The following is a 23252-nucleotide window of genomic DNA, read 5'->3' on the forward strand; positions in this document are numbered from 1 at the left end:
CACCCATGTGCCCACTGGGTACCACACGCACCGTGCAGGAGACAGCGCTAAAGTTTAGCGCTGTCCCCTGCATCTGGTGCTGAAGCCGCGATTCATTTCTTCCCTGCAGCAGCATTTGCTGTAAAGAAGATATGATAAATCCTTTTTTTTTTTGTTTCTCGTGTTTAAAATAAAGGTCCATGTCCCCACCCCCCTCCCACCCTCTGTGCGCCCGCCCGCTGTTCTTAAAATACTCACCCGGCTCCCTCGCTTGCTGGCGCTGCTTCCTGTCCTGGCCGCACCTTCTACTGTATGAGCGGTCACGTGGGGCCGCCGATTACAGTCATAAATATGCGGCTCCACCTCCCATAGGGGTGGAGCCGCATATTCATCACTGTAAATGAGCGGCCTCACGTGACCGCTCATACAGTAGAAGGTGCGGCCAGGACAGGAAGCAGCGCCAGCCAGCGAGGGAGCCGGGTGAGTATTTTAAGAACAGCGGGCGGGCGCACAGGGGGTGGGAGGGGGGTGGGGACATGGACCTTTATTTTAAACACGAGAAACAAAACAAAAAAAGGATTATTCATATTTTCTTTACAGCAAACGCTGCTGCAGAGAAGATATGAATCGCGGCTTCAGCACCAGTGGGGGGGGGACAGCGCTTACTGTAGCGCTGTCTCCTGCACGGCACACGGACAACGTCCATGTGCGGTACGTGTTTTACACGGACCCATTGACTTTAATGGGTCCGTGTAATCCGTGCGCTCCCACGAAAACTGACATGTTTCCGTGTTTGGCGCACGGAGACACGGTCCGCAAAAAATCAATGACATCTGCACAGATGCATTGATTTGAATGTGTCTACATGTGTCAGTGGCTCCGGTACGTGAGGAAACTGTCACCTCACGTACCGGAGACACTGACGTGTGAAACCGGCCTAACAAAGGGGAGACCTGCTGAGACTTATAACAAGGCAAAAAATCTGAAATGCTACAGATCAGTCTCTACAAGCTGCAGCTGTCAGCGCTTGTTGGGAGTTGTAGTTTTGCAACAGTTTCGGGGTTACAGGTTAGAGGCCGCTGTTGTAGATTAGTCCTCTAATAATGACAATTCTTTCATTCTAGACTGCCTGACAATATCCATCGTATCCTCTGAGGTGCACATACTTCCCCCTCCAGGAATCTATCTCTCTTACCTATTGACTAATGCATCTTTATATTCTGCACCGCTGAGAGGTCTGAGACCAGAAGAGTCCACAGAGCAGGAAGAAGTACGGCAGAGAAATGTGTCATGTATCCATGCAGAACACAGCAGAGCTGCAGAACATGGCGTCCTGTGTCTGTGGAGTGGGACTGGGCACGATGCTGACACAATGGTGCGGGATTATGTGGCGTTCAAGAAGATTATGTTCCCTTCAGATTCACATCTAATAGGTGTGTGGGTAATTTACAATAAACCTAAGCACTTACATATTGTCTCATAGTTTGTAAGCTTGCGAGCCCTCATTCCTCTTGGTATCTATTTTGAACTGTGATTTCTGTTATGCTGTAATGTCTATTGTCTGTACAAGTCCCCTCTATAATTTGTAAAGCGCTGCGGAATATGTTGGCGCTATATAAATAAAATTATTATTATTAGCAGAATAGTGAGTGCAGCTCTGGAGTATAATATAGGATGTAACTCATTATCAGTAATGTAATGTATGTACACAGTGACTGCACCAGCAGAATAGTGAGTGCAGCTCTGGAGTATAATACAGGATGTAACTCAGGATCAGTAATGTAATGTATTTACACAATGACTGCACCAGCAGAATAGTGAGTGCAGCTCTGGGGTATAATACAGGATGTAACTCATTATCAGTAATGTAATTTATGTACATAGTGACTGCACCAGCAGAATAGTGAGTGCAGCTCTGGAGTATAATACAGGATGTAACTCAAGATCAGTAATGTAATGTAAGTACACAGTGACTGCACCAGCAGAATAATGAGTGCAGCTCTGGGGTATAATACAGGATGTAACTCATTATCAGTAATGCAATGTATGTACACAGTGACTGCACCAGCAGAATAGTGAGTGCAGCTCTAGAGTATAATACAGGAGGTAACTCAGGATCAGTACAGGATCAGTAATGTAATGTATGTACAGAGTGATTGCACCAGCAGAATAGTAATAGCAGCAGCAGCAAGTATTCCATTTCCATGCAGCACCACCACAAGCAATATGAATCATTACTCTGGTACCTTTGAACTTGTTGGGGCTTCCAGAGCAGTGGTTGCTCTTTATAGTTGTTTTCCACTTTGGTGCATTGATGGAGATGCTGAACTAGGGACAATCCTCTATTTACCCAGGATTCCATAAAGAGGTATTTGAAATGTATTTTTGAAACCAGCTGATAGGTGCTGGTGTATTGGGTGCAGAGGTAGCAGCCTCCTCAGGTTACTGGCGCCTAACAGGGTCCAAAAGCCCCTCTGCCAAATAAAATGGCATCTACATGTAATATATTACATATTATTATTATTATTATTATTATATAATATTACATGTATTTTGTCTTGTGACAGATTACACATGGCAGTTGCAGTGCTATATGGGAGAAAATACAAATGAAATTACCTGTGAGATCCAATACGTGACACAGGAGGCAGTCATGAACCTGGAGTTTATGCCTCATCTACACTATGCAAGGTGAGTGTGTACGTGCAACCCCTTCACTTCCATGGACCTCCTGAGTCTTCACTTTAAGGCTACGTTCACATTCGCGTCTTTGGACGCAGCGTCGTGGACGCAACGCACGACGCACGAAAGACGCATGTGAAACGCAGGCTTTTTTGACGCATGCGTTCAACCTTTTTTTTATATATATAGGGTCTTTTCAGTGTCTATACACTTTAATTAAAGAACGCATGCGTCGTAAAACGCACAACGACGCAAGTACTTGCGTCTTCTGCGTTGCCAATACACTTCAATGGGGTTTTTGACACATCTACGACGCAAATGCAACGCAAGTGCGACACATGCGTTTTTTTTTCAATTTTGGACGCAGAAAAAATGCAACATGTTGCGTTTGGCGAGCCCTGGCAGGTGCGTCGAAACGACGCATGCGTCGCAAAACGCACCAAAACGCATGCCCATGCGTCCCCAATGTTAAAGATAGGGACGCATGACGCATGCGTTGTTTTGCGGCGACGACGCTACGTCCAAAGACACGAATGTGAACGTACCCTAAAGGAGTTGTCTGCTCCAAATCGACCTCATTCAGATGACAGTGAGTCACTTACTTGTTCTAACTGTAAATTTCACTTATTCTTTAACCCCTTTCTGTTGCATTAATCCGAGATATATATACTGTATATACTGTATTTATATAGACACATAGATAGATTTTTGGCTGGCCAAACACCTCCAACTTCATATTGGTCAGATGGATGATACTATTCCTGCCATGTTTCATTTCTATAGAAAGGTAAAATCATGATAGGAAACATTTCAACAATATCTCCCACCTGGGACCTCCAGGGGCAAAGATATACTGAAAGTTGCGGATCCATCTCATAATCTTCTAAATACCTAGCGCATCCCACAACCAACCCGCCATATGAGCTCACCAAGGGGAGGTATGTGGGTGTAACCCTGCTTTAATAAAAATCAGAGTTTGAGCTTTTGTCATTTCTCAGTTCTGGGTGATTCAGTATTCTGTGGTTCTATCCTTGCTCTAAGGAGTTGTTCTAAGAAGTGCTTCCCTCTGATAAGCTCTGAGCCATTTCTGTGACACAGTTTCAGTGCTTTTCTTCTGTTATCCCTTTTATTCTATGTAATTGTATATATCGTATTGTTTGTTGCCATTTTGTAACATATTTTGCATATTCTTTATAAACATTGCCTACTTTTCCGAATTAAATTTATAAAATTTAATAGTTCTGTTCCCTTACTCCTGAAGTCATACGTTACCTGTCGGGAGTCCAATTTGCCCGTATAAACGATTGGTGGTGGCAGCTAGTATTTCATGGGTTATTGTGAAGATTGGAGGTGACCATACCAGGGAATATATATTCCATACATTGGCATTGGATGTGTGTATACTATACATTTACTGCGAGTTCCTTAATATCTGGCCTAGTAATAAAAGCAGCCACAGCCTCGTATATCAATCATCAGTCAATTGCATAATTGTCTTGACGATTGGAGGCGGCAGATTGCTGGTTCTTGAACATCGGCAACGACGGGGAGATATCTGTGGGATCTCCTGGCTGTGTTCCCCTGACACTATTATGCAGAAATTAAATGGCAGTGATATTATATAGCGATATGTAGGCATTTTATATTGGTTATTATTTGTGCAGTGATTGGCAGAATTAATTAGGAATTACATGTCTGGCAGCATGCAGGTATAAACTTTTCGATGACAGAGTCTATACATCTGTGTATGGCGGAATACTGGGCTGTACTATAATAGAAAACACCCTTAATTATATTCTGACTTCAATTCATTATTTGCATTTTTTGTATTGTTTTTTTTTTTTTCTCTCTCTCTCTTGCACTTTGGATTAAAATGATCAAAATTGTGCTTGACATTCAATGATGGTTGATATTTTTACTATGTTGCTTTTTATTAGGAGGCAGCACCAGTAGTGGTGAGGTGGTAGCTCTGGTGGTGGTGAGGTGGCAGCTCTGCTGGCAGCTCCGGTTATGGTGAGGTGACAGCACCAGTAGTGGTGAGGTGGCAGCTCCGGTGATGCAGAAATGGCAGCTCCAGTGGTGGTGAGGTGGCAGCTCCAGTGGCGGTGGGTGGCAGCTCTGGTGGTGGTGAGGTGGCAGCTCTGGTGGTGGTGAGGTGGTAGCTCCGGTAATGGTGAGGTGGCAGCACCAGTATTGGTGAGGTTGCAGCTCCAGTGATGGTGAGGTGGCAGGTCCGGTGGTGGTGAGGTGGCAGCATCAGTATTGGTGAGGTTGCAGCTCCTGTGATGGTGAGGTGGCAGCACCAGTAGTGGTGAAGTTGCAGCTCCTGTGATGGTGAGGTGTCAGCACCAGTAGTGGTGAGGTGGCAGCTCCAGTGATGGTGAGGTGGCAGCACCAGTAGTGGTGAGGTGGCAGCTCCAGTGGTGGTGAGGTGGCAGCTCCGGTAATGGTGAGGTGGCAGCACCAGTATTGGTGAGGTTGCAGCTCCAGTGATGGTGAGGTGGCAGCACCAGTAGTGGTGAAGTTGCAGCTCCGGTGATGGTGAGGTGGCAGCTCCGGTGATGGTGAGGTGGCAGCTCCGGTGGTGGTGAGGTGGCAGCTCCGGTGGTGGTGAAGTGGCAGCTCTGGTGGTGGTGAGGTGGCAGCTCCAGTGCTGGTGAGGTGGCAGCTCCAGTGGTGGTGAGGTGGCAGCTCCAGTGGTGGTGAGGTGGCAGCTCCAGTAGTGGTGAGGTGGCAGCTCCAGTGGTGGTGAGGTGGCAGCTCCAGTGGTGATGAGGTGGCAGCTCTGGTGGTGGTGAGGTGGCAGCTCCGGTGATGGTGAGGTGGCAGCACCAGAATTGGTGAGGTTGCAGCTCCAGTGATGGTGAGGTGGCAGCACCAGTAGTGTTGAAGTTGCAGCTCCGGTGATGGTGAGGTGGCAGCACCAGTAGTGGTGAGGTGGCAGCTCTAGTGATGGTGAGGTGGCAGCACCAGTAGTGGTGAGGTGGCAGCTCTGGTGATGCTGAGGTGGCAGCTCCGGTGATGGTGAGGTGGCAGCACCAGTAGTGGTGAGATGGCAGCTCTATTGATGGTGAGGTGGCAGCACCAGTAGTGGTGAGGTGGCAGCTCCAGTGGTGGTAAGGTGGGACAGGGGTTATTGCAGGCTGTAGCTTTCTTAAATAGATGAGTTTTCAGGTTTCATCTGAAAATTCCAAATATGGTGGATAATCGGACGTGTTGGGGCGCAGACTTCCAGAGGATGGGGGATATTTGGGAGAAGTCATGGGGGTGATTGGGTGAGGAGCGTATAAGTGTGGAGGAGAGAAGGAGGGTTTGGGAGGACCGGAGGTTACGTGTGGAAAGATATCGGTCCACATCTGTATATGACACCTAACGAGCAATAAAGCCGCTGTTCCACAATGTCGCTATACGCACACAAGCAGCATTTTTGAGGTTGGATGTATCAGGAACCACAATAAAAGAGTAAAATTGAGAGTTTAATTATTTACTGGAAACAAGTCAAGAATTTACTACATTCAATGACGACTTGTTAGATCATTATACGAATAAGCTCCCGGGGGTCTGATTTTTGCATTTTTCTTTTAGTCATTTTTTGTTGTTGTTGTTGTTGTTATTTCTGATTATTTTTTGGCTTATACAATATGTGCGACACAAGAAGAATAATTTCAATGTGTCGTCCACATGAACACAGAACATTGGAGGTTAGTGAGAAGGAACAGCGTGTATCCTTTGCAGGGGATTAAAAAAGATTCAAAACAGAGCGTTGTCCATTTTTACGCTCTTGCCTGTAAACGATTCATATTTAACATGCCAAGATTCCAGAATTCCAAGAAAACCAGCCCGCAGCAGCAGTACAATGTACTGTTCCATATGTGCAGCTCTCCCTGAGAGCTTTGTTCGCTCTGCACAGTCTTTTTTTTTTAATAAAATGTGAAAGGTGTATAAACATTTGCAAAGGTTTGCTTAACTGGGTGAAAACAAAGATAGTTTGCAAAAGTTTGCATGCCCTTCCGTTAAGTAGTTCGCTGGTTGAATCAAGATCTTGAATATTTAATCACTGTATCATCAAAAAATGGGAAGTTAAGTGAATGGAAAGATCTCCACTTGCTGCCAGTGAATGGAAACATGTTAACCTGTACAGACTTACAATGTCTCATAGCTGAGAGTTTTGTGTCCAGTTGTGACAATTGTGCATGAGCTAAAGATCTATTTTACCTGTACTGATACATTGTAACAAACTGTCAGAGCAGGAGAGAAATACAGCAGCTGATGTGTTTTGCTCATGGAGGATTGTCCAGACTGGATACAATGTCAAATCCTCTCAGCTCTGAGTAGTATTCAGTCTGTACAGCTTTTTAGCATGCCATGTCCAGGAACACATCATGTCTTATACTCTTTTCACATCCAAAGCTGCAAAGAAATCATAAACGATGGCACAATGTTATGGTAAAAGAACCTTCTGCTGTAGCCTAAGTCTTATGTTTCCCGTATACATACGAGTTCATGGATCCAGTTTGCTCTGTCTTCTGAATTCCAACCCATAGAATTCTGAATGCAGCTTTGGATGTGATTGGAGAATAGAATATCATTTACTTACGTTACTTCTAGATCCAGTGATGGAGAGCCGTCCTGCTGTGCTGGGAAACACTAGGATTTGCAGGGCCCATTCAATGATGCAAACTATTCGCTTTCAGGATTGGTGGGATGGGGGTCCCAGATGCGTGAGACCATCATCAATCATAAAGCGATTGCATACCCTGGGATGTTATCACTTTATAAAACACTAGATTGTGGCCCGATTCTAATGCATCGGGTATTATAGAATATGCATGTCCCCGTAGTATATGGACAATGATGATTCCAGAATTCGCGGCAGACTGTGCCCGTCGCTGATTGGTCGAGGCAACCTTTATGACATCATCGTCGCCATGGCAACCATTATGACATCTATGTCGATACTGTGCCCGTCGCTGAATCAGAAACGTGAGATGTCTACGTCCTTTATGACATCATCGTCGCTGTGCCCGTTGCTGATTGGTCGAGGCCTGGCGGCCTCGACCAATCAGAGACGCGGGATTTCTACGTCGATGCTGTGCCGCCAGGCCTCGACCAATCAGAGACGCGGGATTTCCAGGACAGACAGACAGAAAGACAGACAGACAGACGGAAAAACCCTTAGACAATTATATATATAGATAAATAACCATTTAGATAAGGAAGCAAATATCCTGCAGCCTGAAAACTGTAGGAAAAGCAGTAGAACTCTGCATTCAGCTTGGGTTTCAACTGGAGTGTAAATTGTGATTTACTCATCTCTTCTACTTTGGAATTCACAGGTTCTGTGCAGGCACTAAACTGAAGTATCCAGAAACCTGAGTGCTAACAGGGATGCTGCAGCATTTTAAACGCAGCTTTGGATGTGAATAGAGTATAATACACAATTTGCTTATATTTAGCCCTGGGCATAAAGTGATTCTTATTGCCCAGGATGAGGTTGGGGGTTGATGAATCTGTGGCTCATATGTAAGTGCCATTATGCGATAGCTGCTGTGATGTCTCTCGGATCACACTTGCTTTTGATGGATTGTCTCCTGGGGTATAGATCGCTCAGAAATTTCCTTTACATTTATGTAGGAATGACAAGGAAGAAGACAAAATGGAAGCTGATTGCAGATGCCACAGACATGAGCGGTGCGAGTGCCGCATCTCCCCTGCCGCATCCAATGAGTCCTATACCCTGTGGATGGACATTGTCGGTCCTGGCACATCTCTGCACTATCCTCCGCTGCTGCTCAGAGCTGGCACCATTAGTAAGTGACACCTCACAACTAGAAAAATATAGAAAATTGTAACCAGTCACATAATAACATACCAGTCACTAATGCTGCATTTTCAAGGGATTTTCACTTTTTTTTAAAGGAGATATGTTAGCAATTAATCACTGAGAATATATAGATTTCTACAGTATTTGCTAAATCTATCTATTATCTATCTATTATCTATCATCTATTATCTATCTATCATCTATCTATCATCTATCTATTATCTATCTATCTATCTATCTATCTATCTATCTATTATCTATCATCTATCTATCTATCATTTATCTATCAATCTATTACACTGGTCAACGCAATTTTTCTGGCAAAAGGTTTTAAAACATATGTTAAGTCAATTTTGGCTGCTGATTACGAATATGAACTCCGTTTTTGGCTATCACATCAGGATTTCGAGATATTTTCAATTTTTGATGAAAATGACTCCTAATGTTTTATTATAAAAACACATGATTTTCAGTACTACATTTTGTATATTTTTAATCAAGGAATAACAAAGATTACAAAGTCTATGTACCGCAAATCAAATATACTTACCGAATTAAACTACAAAATATAAAAACACACATATATGGCACACAGATGAATGACAAATGTCAGTTATTTGAACTTTCTTTTCTTGGCTGATCTGTGATGTACAGCTTCTGGGTTGTCTCTCATCAAGCTCCAGCAATAGTCGGCCATCATATGTGAGTCCCACCGGCCTTGATACCGTTCTTCCATTGTTTTAATGTCCTGATGAAAACGCTCCCCTTGTTCCTCGCTCACATCCCCAAGGTTCTCTGTAAATAGTGAATCTTGATCCTCATTCTACATCCAAGATTCCGCAGACTCGTTAGTAGCTCTTCTACAATCTCTTCATAGTCGTCTGCTTTCTTATTCCCTAGAACATTCTGCACCACATTGCAAAATGCATTCCAAGCTCTTTCTTCTGTCTCATTCATTGATGTGATAACATTTGGGTCTCTCCTAAGTGTTCTTATTTGAGGTCCAGCAAATATTCCAGCCTTTTTCTTCTCTTCACTAAGACCAGGAAAAGTTGACCATATATAGTTAAAGCATTCTCCACTGTGATTGAGAGCTTTGACGAACTGCTTCATCAATCCAAGCTTTATGTGTAAGGGAGGAAAGACAATGTCCTTCCTATCCACTAGAGGATCATAGATGACATTCTTATCGCCAGATGCCAAACTCTGTCGCTGAGGCCATTCAGTTTTCACCCAATGCTCTGCTGTAGCTCTACTGTCCCAGTAGCACAGAAAACAAGGGTGTTATCATAACAAATGGGAATTATGCATGTTCATGGAAAACAAAGATATTCTCACATTTATTGGGAGATTAAATGAAAACTAAATTTACCTTAGTGAACCGTATAAACCGGCACTTTTCATACACTACTTATATTTATCATGGAATTCATGAAAATGGGCTATATACCTATAGCGCAAAAACGTGATGTGATAGAGAAATCATACGATCAGATTTGAATTCAGCACCCTCAAATTAGTCTAAAACTGTTCTTAAAGTCCATGCCAGAAATGTATTTATTTTTTTTGTAGACCAGTGTTATCTATCTACAATTAATGTGAGCTGACCAGCTACAACAAGGTGACCTTTTTCTGGTGAAGCCCTAACCTTTTCAATCAGATATGTTTCTTATGGAACGAATGCCTACAAATGTAAAAGTTATGTAGAGTAGGGTATGTGCACATGTTAAGTATTTGGTGCAGAAATTTCTGCAACTCTTGGCAGGAAAGAAAAAAAAATGCACGTTTTTGCAGTGTCTTTTGCTTGCGTTTTTTGAGCAGATTTTTCCCCACTCATTAGTCTGCGTGAAATTTATAGCAAAAACACTGAAACAATTGACGATATACTGTAAATCTGCAAGTCACAAATAAGCAACGTGTGCGCGAGACCTCAGGATTCTAATTCATTTTTCTCTTATCTGGAAATCCTTGAGGTTTTGTGAGAAAATCTAAACTGAAAAAAACCATAACGGATTAGCTGTGGGTTCCCTTTTAGGACATGACAGCTTCATAAATTTCTGCGAGGCTGTCATGCTCAGGTCGGGGGATCAGAGGCCAGTCCATGCATTGCGGTCTGTGACCAGATCGATATCCGCGGACGTCTGCCTCGTTCACATGTCTGTAGTTTTTCTCGAACGTGAATGATCTATCTACTAAATATATATCATCTATCCATCTTATCTCTCTTATCGATCTCTGATATCTATTTATCAATGTATCTATCTATTATCTATCTCTGATTCTTATTAATGAGAAAAACAACTACTCCATGGGCGCACGACCTTCTTCAGTGATACATGAATTTGCACCTTCTTGGCCTTTGGTGGTGTAGAAATTACATTCCTGGTAATTGTGTTGTCGTCTTCATTCCTGGTGTTCTTTCCTCTAGACTTTGATAAATATTATCATTAGTGATAATTGCCGCTGTCCCTCCAGACTGTCCAGCCTCGTGGACAGACACTTCCCAGGAATCCTAATGGGCTTCATGTAATGAGTTATCACCTGGAGGTCGGCTCTCATATCTCACCTACTGGCCGCAGATCGATATCCGCGTCAGTGCTCGATGTAAAGCTCCCATCACTTATTTACTGTAAGGGCGTTAGTGTAAGTGAAGCAATATTGTGCACCAGTCCCATCATCTGTCACCCACTTCTATAAGTTAATGGGTGCAGGATTGCAGAGCTGAAGCAATAAAGCTGCGATGGCCATTTAATTCCATAAATTAGTGAAGTGAATACAATGTAAAGAGATTTATAGAAATACTGATGTTCTATGATAAAACGTCCTGCAACTTTCAAACGCACGCGGTGTTTCAATCATTCACCGTTTTTACATTCTGATTGCTGAGAACAATCTTGTTTACAGTCAATGGCTGAAAACGAGTAAAAACCTAATACATCTCACAGCTCAGGGTTTGTTACATTAGGTTATGTTCCCACAATGAGTTTTTGGTGATTTTGTTAGGCTGCCTATTTTTTTAAAAAGAAATGGTGCAGAAAATCTGCCAGATCAAAGACTGACCAAAAACTCATCATGGGACTGTAGTCTTAGCCTTTGCTCTGTGGGCTTAACAGCAAGGATTGTAGTGAGAGAATCGCAGCACAAGCGCGGAGAAGATGGAGAATTTAATTTCTCCGCTTTCTCCATTGTCTGTGTCCTCGAAAATCAGACTGCACTCATATGACAGCTCAATGCAATCAGCTATTTTCCACGCACCCATAGACTTTAATGAGTGAGTGGCTTCCAATTTCGGAGTGAAATCGTTTTTTTTTTCACAGATTTGGCCAGTGGAACAAAAAAAAAAATCGATAAACAGCTCTGACCCATTAAATAACATTGGTCCAATAAATACAGTGGTGTGAGCGAGGCTTTAAACTGAGAAACTATAGGGAGTGGAAGGCGCTGGTGGGAAGAACACCTAATATATTGTAATCCCACTCGCAGGATAGATAGCTTCAGCCCCCAAGACCCCTGTAAACCAACCATCTTATTCTTATTTTCCACAGTAATGCCAGATCCACCAAGTCACCTTCGGACAGAGATAACCAGTGATGGAAAGTTAAAAGTTCTCTGGTCCAGTTTTGCATCCACTTCCCGTAGGCTTCAGTGTCAAGTGAAACATTATCTGAGCACAGCGGAGAAGATCTCACCTCCGGTAAAAACCTGCATGTCATTACACGATCAGCCTCCAGTAATATGTAGGTACAACTTAATTAAGTCTGTGACCCCATTGCTGAACTCTGTGGGCAGTCAGTGGCTTCATTATTATAAGTCTGTGATTCTCGAGAGTCTGAAAAGGGGTGACTTGTAAGGTTTATAATGTGTTTATCTTATGTAAATCAATGGAACCTTCTGCTAATGAGGAATACATATTGCATAATGTTGAAGAGATGGGGTAGGGGGTAACAGAAAGTTCTCAAGACCTCTAGTATGTTGTGTTTTGGCAAACGTTGGTTTGGACCATGGAATTTAAAACTATTTTTTTTACAAAACAGAAGTTGATTTTTTTTTTTATTATTAGTAAGAGGGCCTCCTCCACAATAGGATTGTCTAAAATCTTCTGTATTAATTAAATTAAAAAAATAATTTCAGCTCTTGCAATTGTCCAAAAATAACTTCTCATTTCTATACAGGTTTACGTGTTGGTAGAGAAAACCTATGTCATTTTGGATGTCCCGGAATCCTGCTCACCACTTTTATTTGAGGTGCGATGCAGACGATTCCCTGACCTTGGTGTTTGGAGCAACTGGAGTCTTCCAGTGGCATTTAAATCTCAAGGTAACTTGTATAACAAATTAACAAAGAGAAGTGACCGCACAGAATCTCACTTGCCATATTTGTTATAAAAAAAGAACACCATGAAAAACTACAAGATCGATTCTGTTTGCTGATCCATTTGTCTTTAAAAATACTAAAATGCTGCCTCTTGTGCACAAGAATAAAACTACAATAATACTGCTACCTATGTACAAGAATATAACTACTATATTACTACCCCTATGTACAAGAATATAAGTGCTATAATACTGCCCCTATGTACAAGAATACAACTACTATAATACTGCCCCTATGTACAAGAATATAACTACTATAATACTGCTCCTATGTACAAGAATATAACTATTATAATACTGATTCTATGTACAAGAATATAACTACAATAATACTGCCCCTATGTACAAGAATACAACTATAATACTGCCGCAATGTACAAGAATATAAGTGCTATAATACTGTCCCTATGTACTAGAATATAACTACTATAATACTGCCCCTATGTACAAGAATATAACTACTATAATACTGCCCCTATGAACAAGAATATAACTATAATACTGCCCCTATGTACAAGAATATAACTACTTCAATACTGCCCCTATGTGCAAGAATATAACTACTATAATACTGCTCCTATGTACAAGAATATAACTACAATAATACTGCCCCCTATGTACAAGAATATAACTACTATAATACTGCCCCTATATACAAGAATATAACTACTATAATACTGATCCTATGTACAAGAATATAACTACTATAATACTGCCCCTATGTACAAGAATATAACTACTATAATACTGCCCCTATATACAAGAACATAACTACTATAATACTGCTCCTATGTACAAGGATATAACTACTATAATACTGCTCCTATGTACAAGGATATAACTACTATAATACTGCTCCTATGTCCAAGAATATAACTACTATAATACTGCTCCTATGTACAAGCATATACAGTTAGGGCCAGAAATATTTGGACAGTGACACAAGTTTTGTTATTTTAGCTGTTTACAAAAACATGTTCAGAAATACAATTATATATATATAATATGGGCTGAAAGTGCACACTCCCAGCTGCAATATGATAGTTTCCACATCCAAATCGGAGAAAGGGTTTAGGAATCATAGCTCTGTAATGCATAGCGTCCTCTTTTTCAAGGGACCAAAAGTAATTGGACAATGGACTCTAAGGGCTGCAATTAACTCTGAAGGCGTCTCCCTCGTTAACCTGTAATCAATGAAGTAGTTAAAAGGTTAGGGGTGGATTCCAGGTGTGTGGTTTTGCATTTGGAAGCTGTTGCTGTGAGCAGACAACATGCGGTCAAAGGAACTCTCAATTGAGGTGAAGCAGAACATCCTGAGGCTGAAAAAAAAAAGAAAAAATCCATCAGAGAGATAGCAGACATGCTTGGAGTAGCAAAATCAACAGTTGGGTACATTCTGAGAAAAAAGGAATTGACTGGTGAGCTTGGGAACTCAAAAAGGCCTGGGCGTCCACGGATGACAACAGTGGTGGATGATCGCCGCATACTTAATTTGGTGAAGAAGAACCCGTTCACAACATCAACTGAAGTCCAGAACACTCTCAGTGAAGTAGGGGTATCTGTCTCTAAGTCAACAGTAAAGAGAAGACTCCATGACAGTAAATACAAAGGGTTCACATCTAGATGCAAACCATTCATCAATAACAAAAATAGACAGGCCAGAGTTAAATTTGCAGAAAAACACCTCAAGAAGCCAGCTCAGTTCTGGAAACGTATTCTATGGACAGATGAGACAAAGATCAACCTGTACCAGAATGATGGGAAGAAAAAAGTTTGGAGAAGAAAGGGAACGGCACATGATCCAAGGCACACCACATCCTCTGTAAAACATGGTGGAGGCAACGTGATGGCATGGGCATGCATGGCTTTCAATGGCACTGGGTCACTTGTGTTTATTGATGACATAAGAGCAGACAAGAGTAGCCGGATGAATTCTGAAGTGTACCGGGATATACTTTCAGCCCAGATTCAGCCAAATGCTGCAAAGTTGATTGGACGGCGCTTCATAGTACAGATGGACAATGACCCCAAGCATACAGCCAAAGCTACCCAGGAGTTCATGAGTGCCAAAAAGTGGAACATTCTGCAATGGCCAAGTCAATCTCCAGATCTAAACCCAATTGAGCATGCATTTCACTTGCTCAAATCCAGACTTAAGACGGAAAGACCCACAAACAAGCAAGACCTGAAGGCTGCGGCTGTAAAGGCCTGGCAAAGCATTAAGAAGGAGAAAACCCAGCGTTTGGTGATGTCCATGGGTTCCAGACTTAAGGCAGTGATTGCCTCCAAAGGATTTGCAACAAAATATTGAAAATAAAAATATTTTGTTTGGGTTATGTTTATTTGTCCAATTACTTTTGACCTCCTAAAATGTGGAGTGTTTGTAAAGAAATGTGTACAATTCCTACATTTTCTATCAGATATTTTTGTTCAACCCTTCAAATTAAACGTTACAATCTGCACTTGAATTCTGTTGTAGAGGTTTCATTTCAAATCCAATGTGGTGGCATGCAGAGCCCAACTCGCAAAAATTGTGTCACTGTCCAAATATTTCTGGCCCTAACTGTAACTACTATAATACAGCTCCTATGTACAAGCATATAACTACTATAATACTGCTGCTATGTACAAGAATATAACTACTATAATACTGCCTCTATGTACAAGAATATAACTACTATAATACTGCTCCTATGTACAAGAATATAACTACTATAATACTGCTCCTATGTACAAGAATATAACTACTATAATACTGCCTCTATGTACAAGAATATAACTACTATAATACTGCCCCTATATACAAGAATATAGCTACTATAATACTGCCCCTAGGTACAAGAATATAACTACTATAATACTGCCCCATATGTACAAGAATATAACTACTATAATACTGCCCCATATGTACAAGAATATAACTACTATAATACTGCCCCATATGTACAAGAATATAACTACTATAATACTGCCCCATATGTACAAGAATATAACTATAATACTGCCCCTATGTACAAGAATATAACTACTATAATACTGCTCCTATGTACAAGAATATAACTACTATAATACTGCCCCTATGTACAAGAATATAACTTCTATAATACTGCCCCTATGTACAAGAATATAACTACCATAATACTGCCCCTATATACAAGAATATAACTACTATAATACTGCCCCTACGTAGAAGAATATAACTATTATAATACTGCTCCTATTTACAAGAATATAACTGCTATAATACTGCCCCTGTGTATAAGAATACAACTACTATAATACTGCCCCCTATGTACAAGGATATAATTACTATAATACTGCCCCTATGTACAAGAATATTACTACTATAATACTACCCATATGTGTAAGAATATAACTGGTATAATACTGCTCCCATCAAAATGGATGTGAACAGATAGGTCATTTTAATTATTTATAATTAGATTGTTAATAATAATTACGGTATTATGTCACTTGTGCGGTGTTATTTTCACTCTCTTCTACAGGCGGATATTATTTTCCACAGAGGCTTGTTGTGGACAGCGGATCCAGCGCTTCAGTATTTTGCATGTTCTGTGATAAAAATAAGAAGATTCCATCCAAGGCCATAACGTGGGGTCTGAACCTGGCAGAGCAGTTCTCCTCCAAGTATTATACAGCAGTGAGCGATTACGTTGGAAAAGTCACAATTGACAATCTAAATACGACAACGCCAAAGGGAAAGTTCCAGTATGATGCATTGTATTGCTGCGTCCAGGGCATTGGGTGCCAACCCCGATATGCAGAAATCTTCGTCATAGGTAACAATACTGGTATCTAATTTTGATTGTGGGGATGTAGCTAAAGGGGGTGCAGAGGAAGCAGTCATATGCTGATCTTGATGCCTGAGGGTGCCTAAAAGGGAGACACCAGGTGGGAGCTTTGTTACATATCCTGAATTGATGCAAGGAGCTTCCAGTTATTCCTCTGTACAGGACCTGATGTATCTTATATGGGGGAAATCTAATTGGCCAAGGACATTTTCTGCCAGTTGGATAAGGATTTGATGGTTCAGCTTGGTATTTTTTCATCCAATTTGGTTTGAGGAAGATTTATAAAACTTACTGCAAAGGAAGCTGCAAATAGAACCCTAAACAGATTGTAGCAAACTTGATTGCTGTGGTTATCTTGGTCATTTTTTTTATTTGCACCAGATTTAATAACTCTTCTTTAGGATATCTAGAATATCCTATAGACAGTAATCCAGATCCAAGGTATTTCTTCTATATATTTTCTTGGGCACACCTGAATGCAATGGAGCTCCTTTTTTCTAGGCCAGTGCAATCTCTCTAGAACAGATTGCTCCGTTTGCACAGATAAGCATGTTGGGGTCTACCTGAACGAAACGCTCAATTTACTCCCTGGAAGAAGAACTTTTGTTCTTGAGTCAAGGTTTGGTTGGTTGTTGAATGGACAGACTAAACATCAGCCATAATCTACAGAGATTGTTTTATTCCTTTAAGCCCCATTTTTGTAACCTTTATACGCTGGGGGTTATAAAGAGCAAGGGCACCTTCTATTTCTATTTCACACACCAGTTTTTTGCCATCAGTCACAATCCGTCTTTTTTAGATAAAAACGGATCAATCAAATGTTGCTGCTGGATCCGTTTTTTTTTTTATCATAGACTTGTATTAGTGACGGATTGTGACGGATGGCCTTCCGTTTCATCCGTCGTTTGACGGATCCGTTGTAAAGTCTTTGTCCATCGGCCGTAGACAACGGACATAGTAACGTTTTTTGTGTACGTCGAAAAGTCGGACAGCGACGGATCCTGTGCCGTCCGTCGTTGGCTATAATGGAAGCCTATGGGCGCAGGACCCGTTGCTGTCCGTCAAAAGACAGAATCCAGCAACGGATTCCGTTTTTTTTAAAACTGAGCATGCCTGGAAGAAATTCTAATTCCTGTAATTTAACCCATTTTTCCATTCAGGGAATCTCTCTCTCGAGAAGAAGTTCTTCTGTTCCTTTAAATTCTTGCGGCAGCTGCTTCAACGGATCCGTAAAAAAAAAACGGATCCAGTGCATCAGATTTTTACAATCTGCACAGGAACCGTCTTTTCAACACTTTGACGGATTGTGACTGATTCTAAAAAACTGATGTGTGAAAGAGGCCACATGTATTCCATATCATTTTGACATTGCCCAAAGAGCCATGATCAAATGGGACACACAATCCTTTATTCATATGTAGAAACTGCTACAGAAAGATAAGCAAGGTCGGCAAAGAATTCTCAGGTGTATCATAAGAATGATGCTAAATCTGTACCGTGTGTCATTTATAACACTGGTGTCTTCATATATGGCAGAAAAGCATCTACACCCCCTCAGGCACCAGGACCCGGCGTGACTGCCATCTCCACACCCCATATGGCTTCCTCTCTTTGCATGTATAGTAATTCTATTTTATCTATTTCATCATTACATAGACACTAATATCAGCATTACGTGTGAAACCAATGGAGAAATGACAGTTATGACCTGCAGGTGGATGCCCAGACAAGTCATCCCCCTAAAAGACATCACCTTGACATTCCGATATTATGAGTAAGTGTTAGCCTGTGTTCTATGGATACAAAGAGATGAGACTACTGCCATCCTGTGGTTTACTATGAGTATAGCACAACTGCTTTCCATTGCTTCTCTACTGCACTGGACATATGTGATAGAACAGGAAGGTTAAAGGGAACCTGTCACCTGAATTTGAAAACTCCGCCCATATGACCGAAAACCGGTCCCAACAAATTCAGGTGACAGGTTCCCTTTAATAAAGATTGATGGTGTCCAATCACTATAAGTTACCACTGGACCACCAGGAACAACACAGTGCCTTTCCAGGAATTAACAATCAATGAACTATCGATTGGATGGGTCATCAATATGAGATCGGTGGGAGTCTGACATTCCGATGATCTTCTGAAATTAAGTGGATGAAAGTTGAAATGAATTATTTACTCACTTAGTAAGGTATGGGGCTGCTGTGTTTTGCCCCCTGAATCGCCCACATAAGGCCACTGCTGGAGCAGATTTCACCTGATTGGTGATGGTGCCAGGTTCAGAACACCCACCGAGCTCATACGGAGGAACTGTCCTATGGATAAGTCATCAGTTGTTAAGTCCTGGAAAACCTTTTTAACCCACTAGACACTAGGGATCAAAATATTAACCCACTAGACACCAGAGATCAAAATATTAACCCACTAGACACCAGAGATTAAAATATTAACCCACTAGTCACCAAGGATCAAAATATTAACCCACTAGACACCAGGGTTCAAATATTAACCCAATAGACACCATAGATTAAAATATTAACCCACTAGACACCAGGGATCAAAATATTAACCTACTAGACACCAGAGATCAAAATATTAATCCACTACACACCAGAGATCAAAATATTAATCCACTAGACAGCAGAGATCATAATATCAAATACTAAATACCAGTGATGTAATTACTAACTCATACATAAAGGGATACAGCTATTAGTCCACTAGTCACCCAGAAAATAAATATTAACCCACTAGACACCAGAGATTAAAATATTAACCCACTAGACACCAGGGTTCAAATATTAACCCACTAGACACCAGGGTTCAAATATTAAGCCACTAGACACCAGAGATTAAAATATTAACCCACTAGTCACCAAGGATCAAAATATTAACCCACTAGACTCCAGGGTTCAAATATTAACCCACTAAACACCAGGGATCAAAATATTAACCCACTAGACACCAGAGATTAAAATATTAACCCACTAGTCACCAAGGATCAAAATATTAACCCAGTAGACACCAGGGTTCAAATATTAACCCAATAGACACCATAGATTAAAATATTAACCCATTAGACACCAGGGATCAAAATATTAACCTACTAGACACCAGAGATCAAAATATTAATCCACTACACACCAGAGATCAAAATATTAATCCACTAGACAGCAGAGATCATAATATCAAATACTAAATACCAGTGATGTAATTACTAACTCATACATAAAGGGATACAGCTATTAGTCCACTAGTCACCCAGAAAATAAATATTAACCCATAAGACTTTAGAGAAAAATATAGGAACATAATACACTCCATGAAGAAATCAGGGGTAACAATACTAACCAGTTAGGCACCAGGGACACTAGTATTATTACATTAGACGCCAGGGATATAAGTAGTAACATTGTACTGTAAATCAATTGCGGATCTGCAGCGTTTCTGCACCTCAAAAAACACTGCGGATCCGCAGAGAATCCGCACCGTGTGCACATACCCTTAATTACAAGATATCATTGACACAAGTATTGTGCCACGAAACACCAGTGACAGAAATATTAACCAGTGGACATCAGGGATTCAAGCCCACAAGACTAATGGAAAAACCAATGATCACAATACTAACCCCCTAGACACCAAGGATGCAACTTCTAACCCACAAGACTTTAATTTAAAAAAATGTAGATCCAGTGTGCTTCAGTGAGATAAAAATGCTAACCTACTAGATACTAAGTACACAAATATTAACCAGCAAGACACCAGGGATACACATACTAAGCTACAAGACGTCAGTGAAAAATATACGTACCCAATAGTCTCCAGAGAGAAATCAGGAATGACAGTATTAGCCCACTAGACACCAAGAATAGAAGTATCAACCCACTATACAGCTGGGATAATAGTATTATCTCACAAAAGTATAATGAATATATTGTAACCCCAAAGCTCCAAGGAGAAAGCATGTATAACTATACTAACCCTTTAGGCTCCAGGAACACAAGTATTAGCCCAGAAGACACAATTTTACCCCAAGAGACACCAAGGACACATGTATTAGCCCAGGATACATCAGGGATGCAAGTATTAGCCCAGGAAGACACCAGGAACACAAGTATTAGCTCAGGAAGACACCAGGAACACAAGTATTAGCTCAGGAAGACACCAGGCACACAAGTAGAAGCCCATGAGACACCAGGGACACAAATTAGCCAAGGAGACATCAGGGACCCAAGTATTAGCCCAGGAGACACCAGGGACAGAAGTATTAGCCCAGGATACACCAAGGACACATGTATTAGCCCAGGAGACACCAGGAACACAAGTATTAGCCCAGGAGACACCAGGGACACAAGTACTAGCCGAACAGACAGTATTAGCCCAGGATGAAGATACCAGGGACCCAAGTATTAGCCCAGGAGACACCAGGGACAGAAGTATTAGCCCAGGGGACACCAAAAAACTGGGATAATAGTATTCACTCACAAAAGCATAATGATTATATTGTAATCCAAAATCCGCCAAGGAGAAAGCATGTATAACTATACTTACCCTCTAGACTCCAGGGACACAAGTATTAGCCCAGAATACACCAGGGACACAAGTGCTAGCCCAGAAGCAGGGCCGGCTCCAGCTTTTTGAGGGCCCCGGGCGAAAGAGTCTCAGTGGGCCTCCCCCTTTAACATATACCACGATTCATGATGCACAGATACAGCAGAGAAATATAGCACAGCCACGTAGCATATAACACAGCCCATGTAGTATATATTACACACCCCACATAGCATATAACACAGCCATGAAGTATATAACCCAGCCCACATAGTATATAGCACAGCCACGTAGCATATAACACAGCCCACATAGTATATAGCACAGCCACGTAGTATATAACACAGCCCACATAGCATATAACACAGCCACGTAGCATATAACACCACAGCCCACATAGTATATAGCACAGTCCACATAGTATATAGCAGTGTGGGCACCATATCCCTGTTAAAAAAGAATGAAAATAAAAAATAGTTATATACTCACCTTCTGGCGGCCCCCGGATCCAGCCCAGACCTTAGCGATGCTCCCGCCAGGTCCGTTCCCAGTGATGCTTTGCGGCAATAACCCGTGATGACGTAGCGGTCTCGTGTGATCCTATGTCATCTGGGCTCATTTCGCTATACATCACTGGGAGCGGAGCTGCTGAGAGCATCGCGAGGAGCGGGAAGGCTGCGGGGGACGCCGGAAGGTGAGAATAGCACAATTTTTTTATTTTTGTAATTATTTTTAACATTATATCCTTTTACTACTGATGCTGCATAGGCAGCATCAATAGTAAAAAGTTGGTCACACTTGTCAAAATGGGCCCCCCGTCTCACTAGGGCCCCGGCACTTGCCCGGGTACGCCGGGTGCTGACGCCGGCCCTGCCCAGAAGACACAAGTATTAGCCCTGGAGACTCCAGCGACACAAGCATTAGTCCAGGAGACATCAGGGGCACAATTATTAGCCCAGGAGACACTAGGGGCACAAGTATTAACCCACAGAACACCAGGAATACTAGCATTAACCTAAAAGGCTCCTGTAAATATATATCAATTTGTTATGCTCTAGGGAGAACTCAGCAATAACATTAACCCTTTAGACACCAGGGATACATGTATTAATCTATTAGACACCAGGGATACATGTATTAATCTATTAGACACCAGGGACACTGGTATAAATTTCACTAGGCAATTGAGATGAAAAGAAAATGAACTTACCAACTTTTCATGTCTACAATATGCCCCCTCCCTGCATAATAACATGAGACTACACTTTAACATTACTACTTCTGTTGTTATTATTATTACTATTACAAATATTAGTTTCTGTATTAATTCTTCCAGCACTACTAGTACTATTATTAATACTGACACTACTCATATTACTATTATTGCCATAATCACTATTCCATATAATAACAATTATGCTAGTATTATAACTTCCTTTTACACAGCTGGCAGCTGTAGAGCGACATGTGGCGTTGCCGTGGCTCCAAACTACAGAATATGTCACCATATGGTGCTCTATATTATAGACCTACTCTCCCAGAAACAATGCTGCCAACGAAAAATGCAGCTGAAATATCATTCCACCAAGCTGCAACACGTTTGTGTTCATGAAGGGTAAAACTGTTACTACGACCCTTCCTGTTATTATTATTCCTGCAGAGGATGGTACTATGCACAAGTCGGTGACTTGTAAATTGCATTATGTTATTTTTATTTTTTTAAGGGAGATAAACTATTCATTTGAGACAGATATAAAATACGACGCTTCCGCTATGAAGATCTGTGAGATGCAGCCGGACGGCTCCTATAAATGCATTTTCAATAAAATCAAGATCATATCCAGTTATAGCATGTGGATTGAAATACAGCACCCATCCGGCACCCTGCGATCCCCTCCTGTGTCTCTGAGGCCCATTGATATTGGTAAGAAGCATGCTAAATTGCATAGTTGTCTGTATAATGTGGAGTCGGCCATATTGCATCACGTTCCAAGGTGATATAATGAAGAACCCCCAAAATGCTCT

The 23252-nt window shown here is 41.4% G+C and overlaps 1 protein-coding gene across 1 annotated transcript in view; it reads left to right on the forward strand.

Moving 5' to 3' along the window:
- LEPR (leptin receptor) overlaps positions 1-23252 on the forward strand; it is a 65459-nt gene that overhangs the window by 23646 nt on the left and 18561 nt on the right. The window contains exons 3-10 of the mRNA XM_069738207.1: positions 1104-1412; positions 2547-2670; positions 8296-8471; positions 12031-12179; positions 12658-12802; positions 16365-16658; positions 18327-18444; positions 22952-23151. Coding sequence (XP_069594308.1) covers positions 1104-1412; positions 2547-2670; positions 8296-8471; positions 12031-12179; positions 12658-12802; positions 16365-16658; positions 18327-18444; positions 22952-23151 — 1515 coding nt within the window. The remainder of the gene's footprint in view (positions 1-1103; positions 1413-2546; positions 2671-8295; positions 8472-12030; positions 12180-12657; positions 12803-16364; positions 16659-18326; positions 18445-22951; positions 23152-23252) is intronic.

Source organism: Ranitomeya imitator, chromosome 8 (assembly GCF_032444005.1).
Source record: "Ranitomeya imitator isolate aRanImi1 chromosome 8, aRanImi1.pri, whole genome shotgun sequence".
Taxonomy (NCBI): domain Eukaryota; kingdom Metazoa; phylum Chordata; class Amphibia; order Anura; family Dendrobatidae; genus Ranitomeya; species Ranitomeya imitator.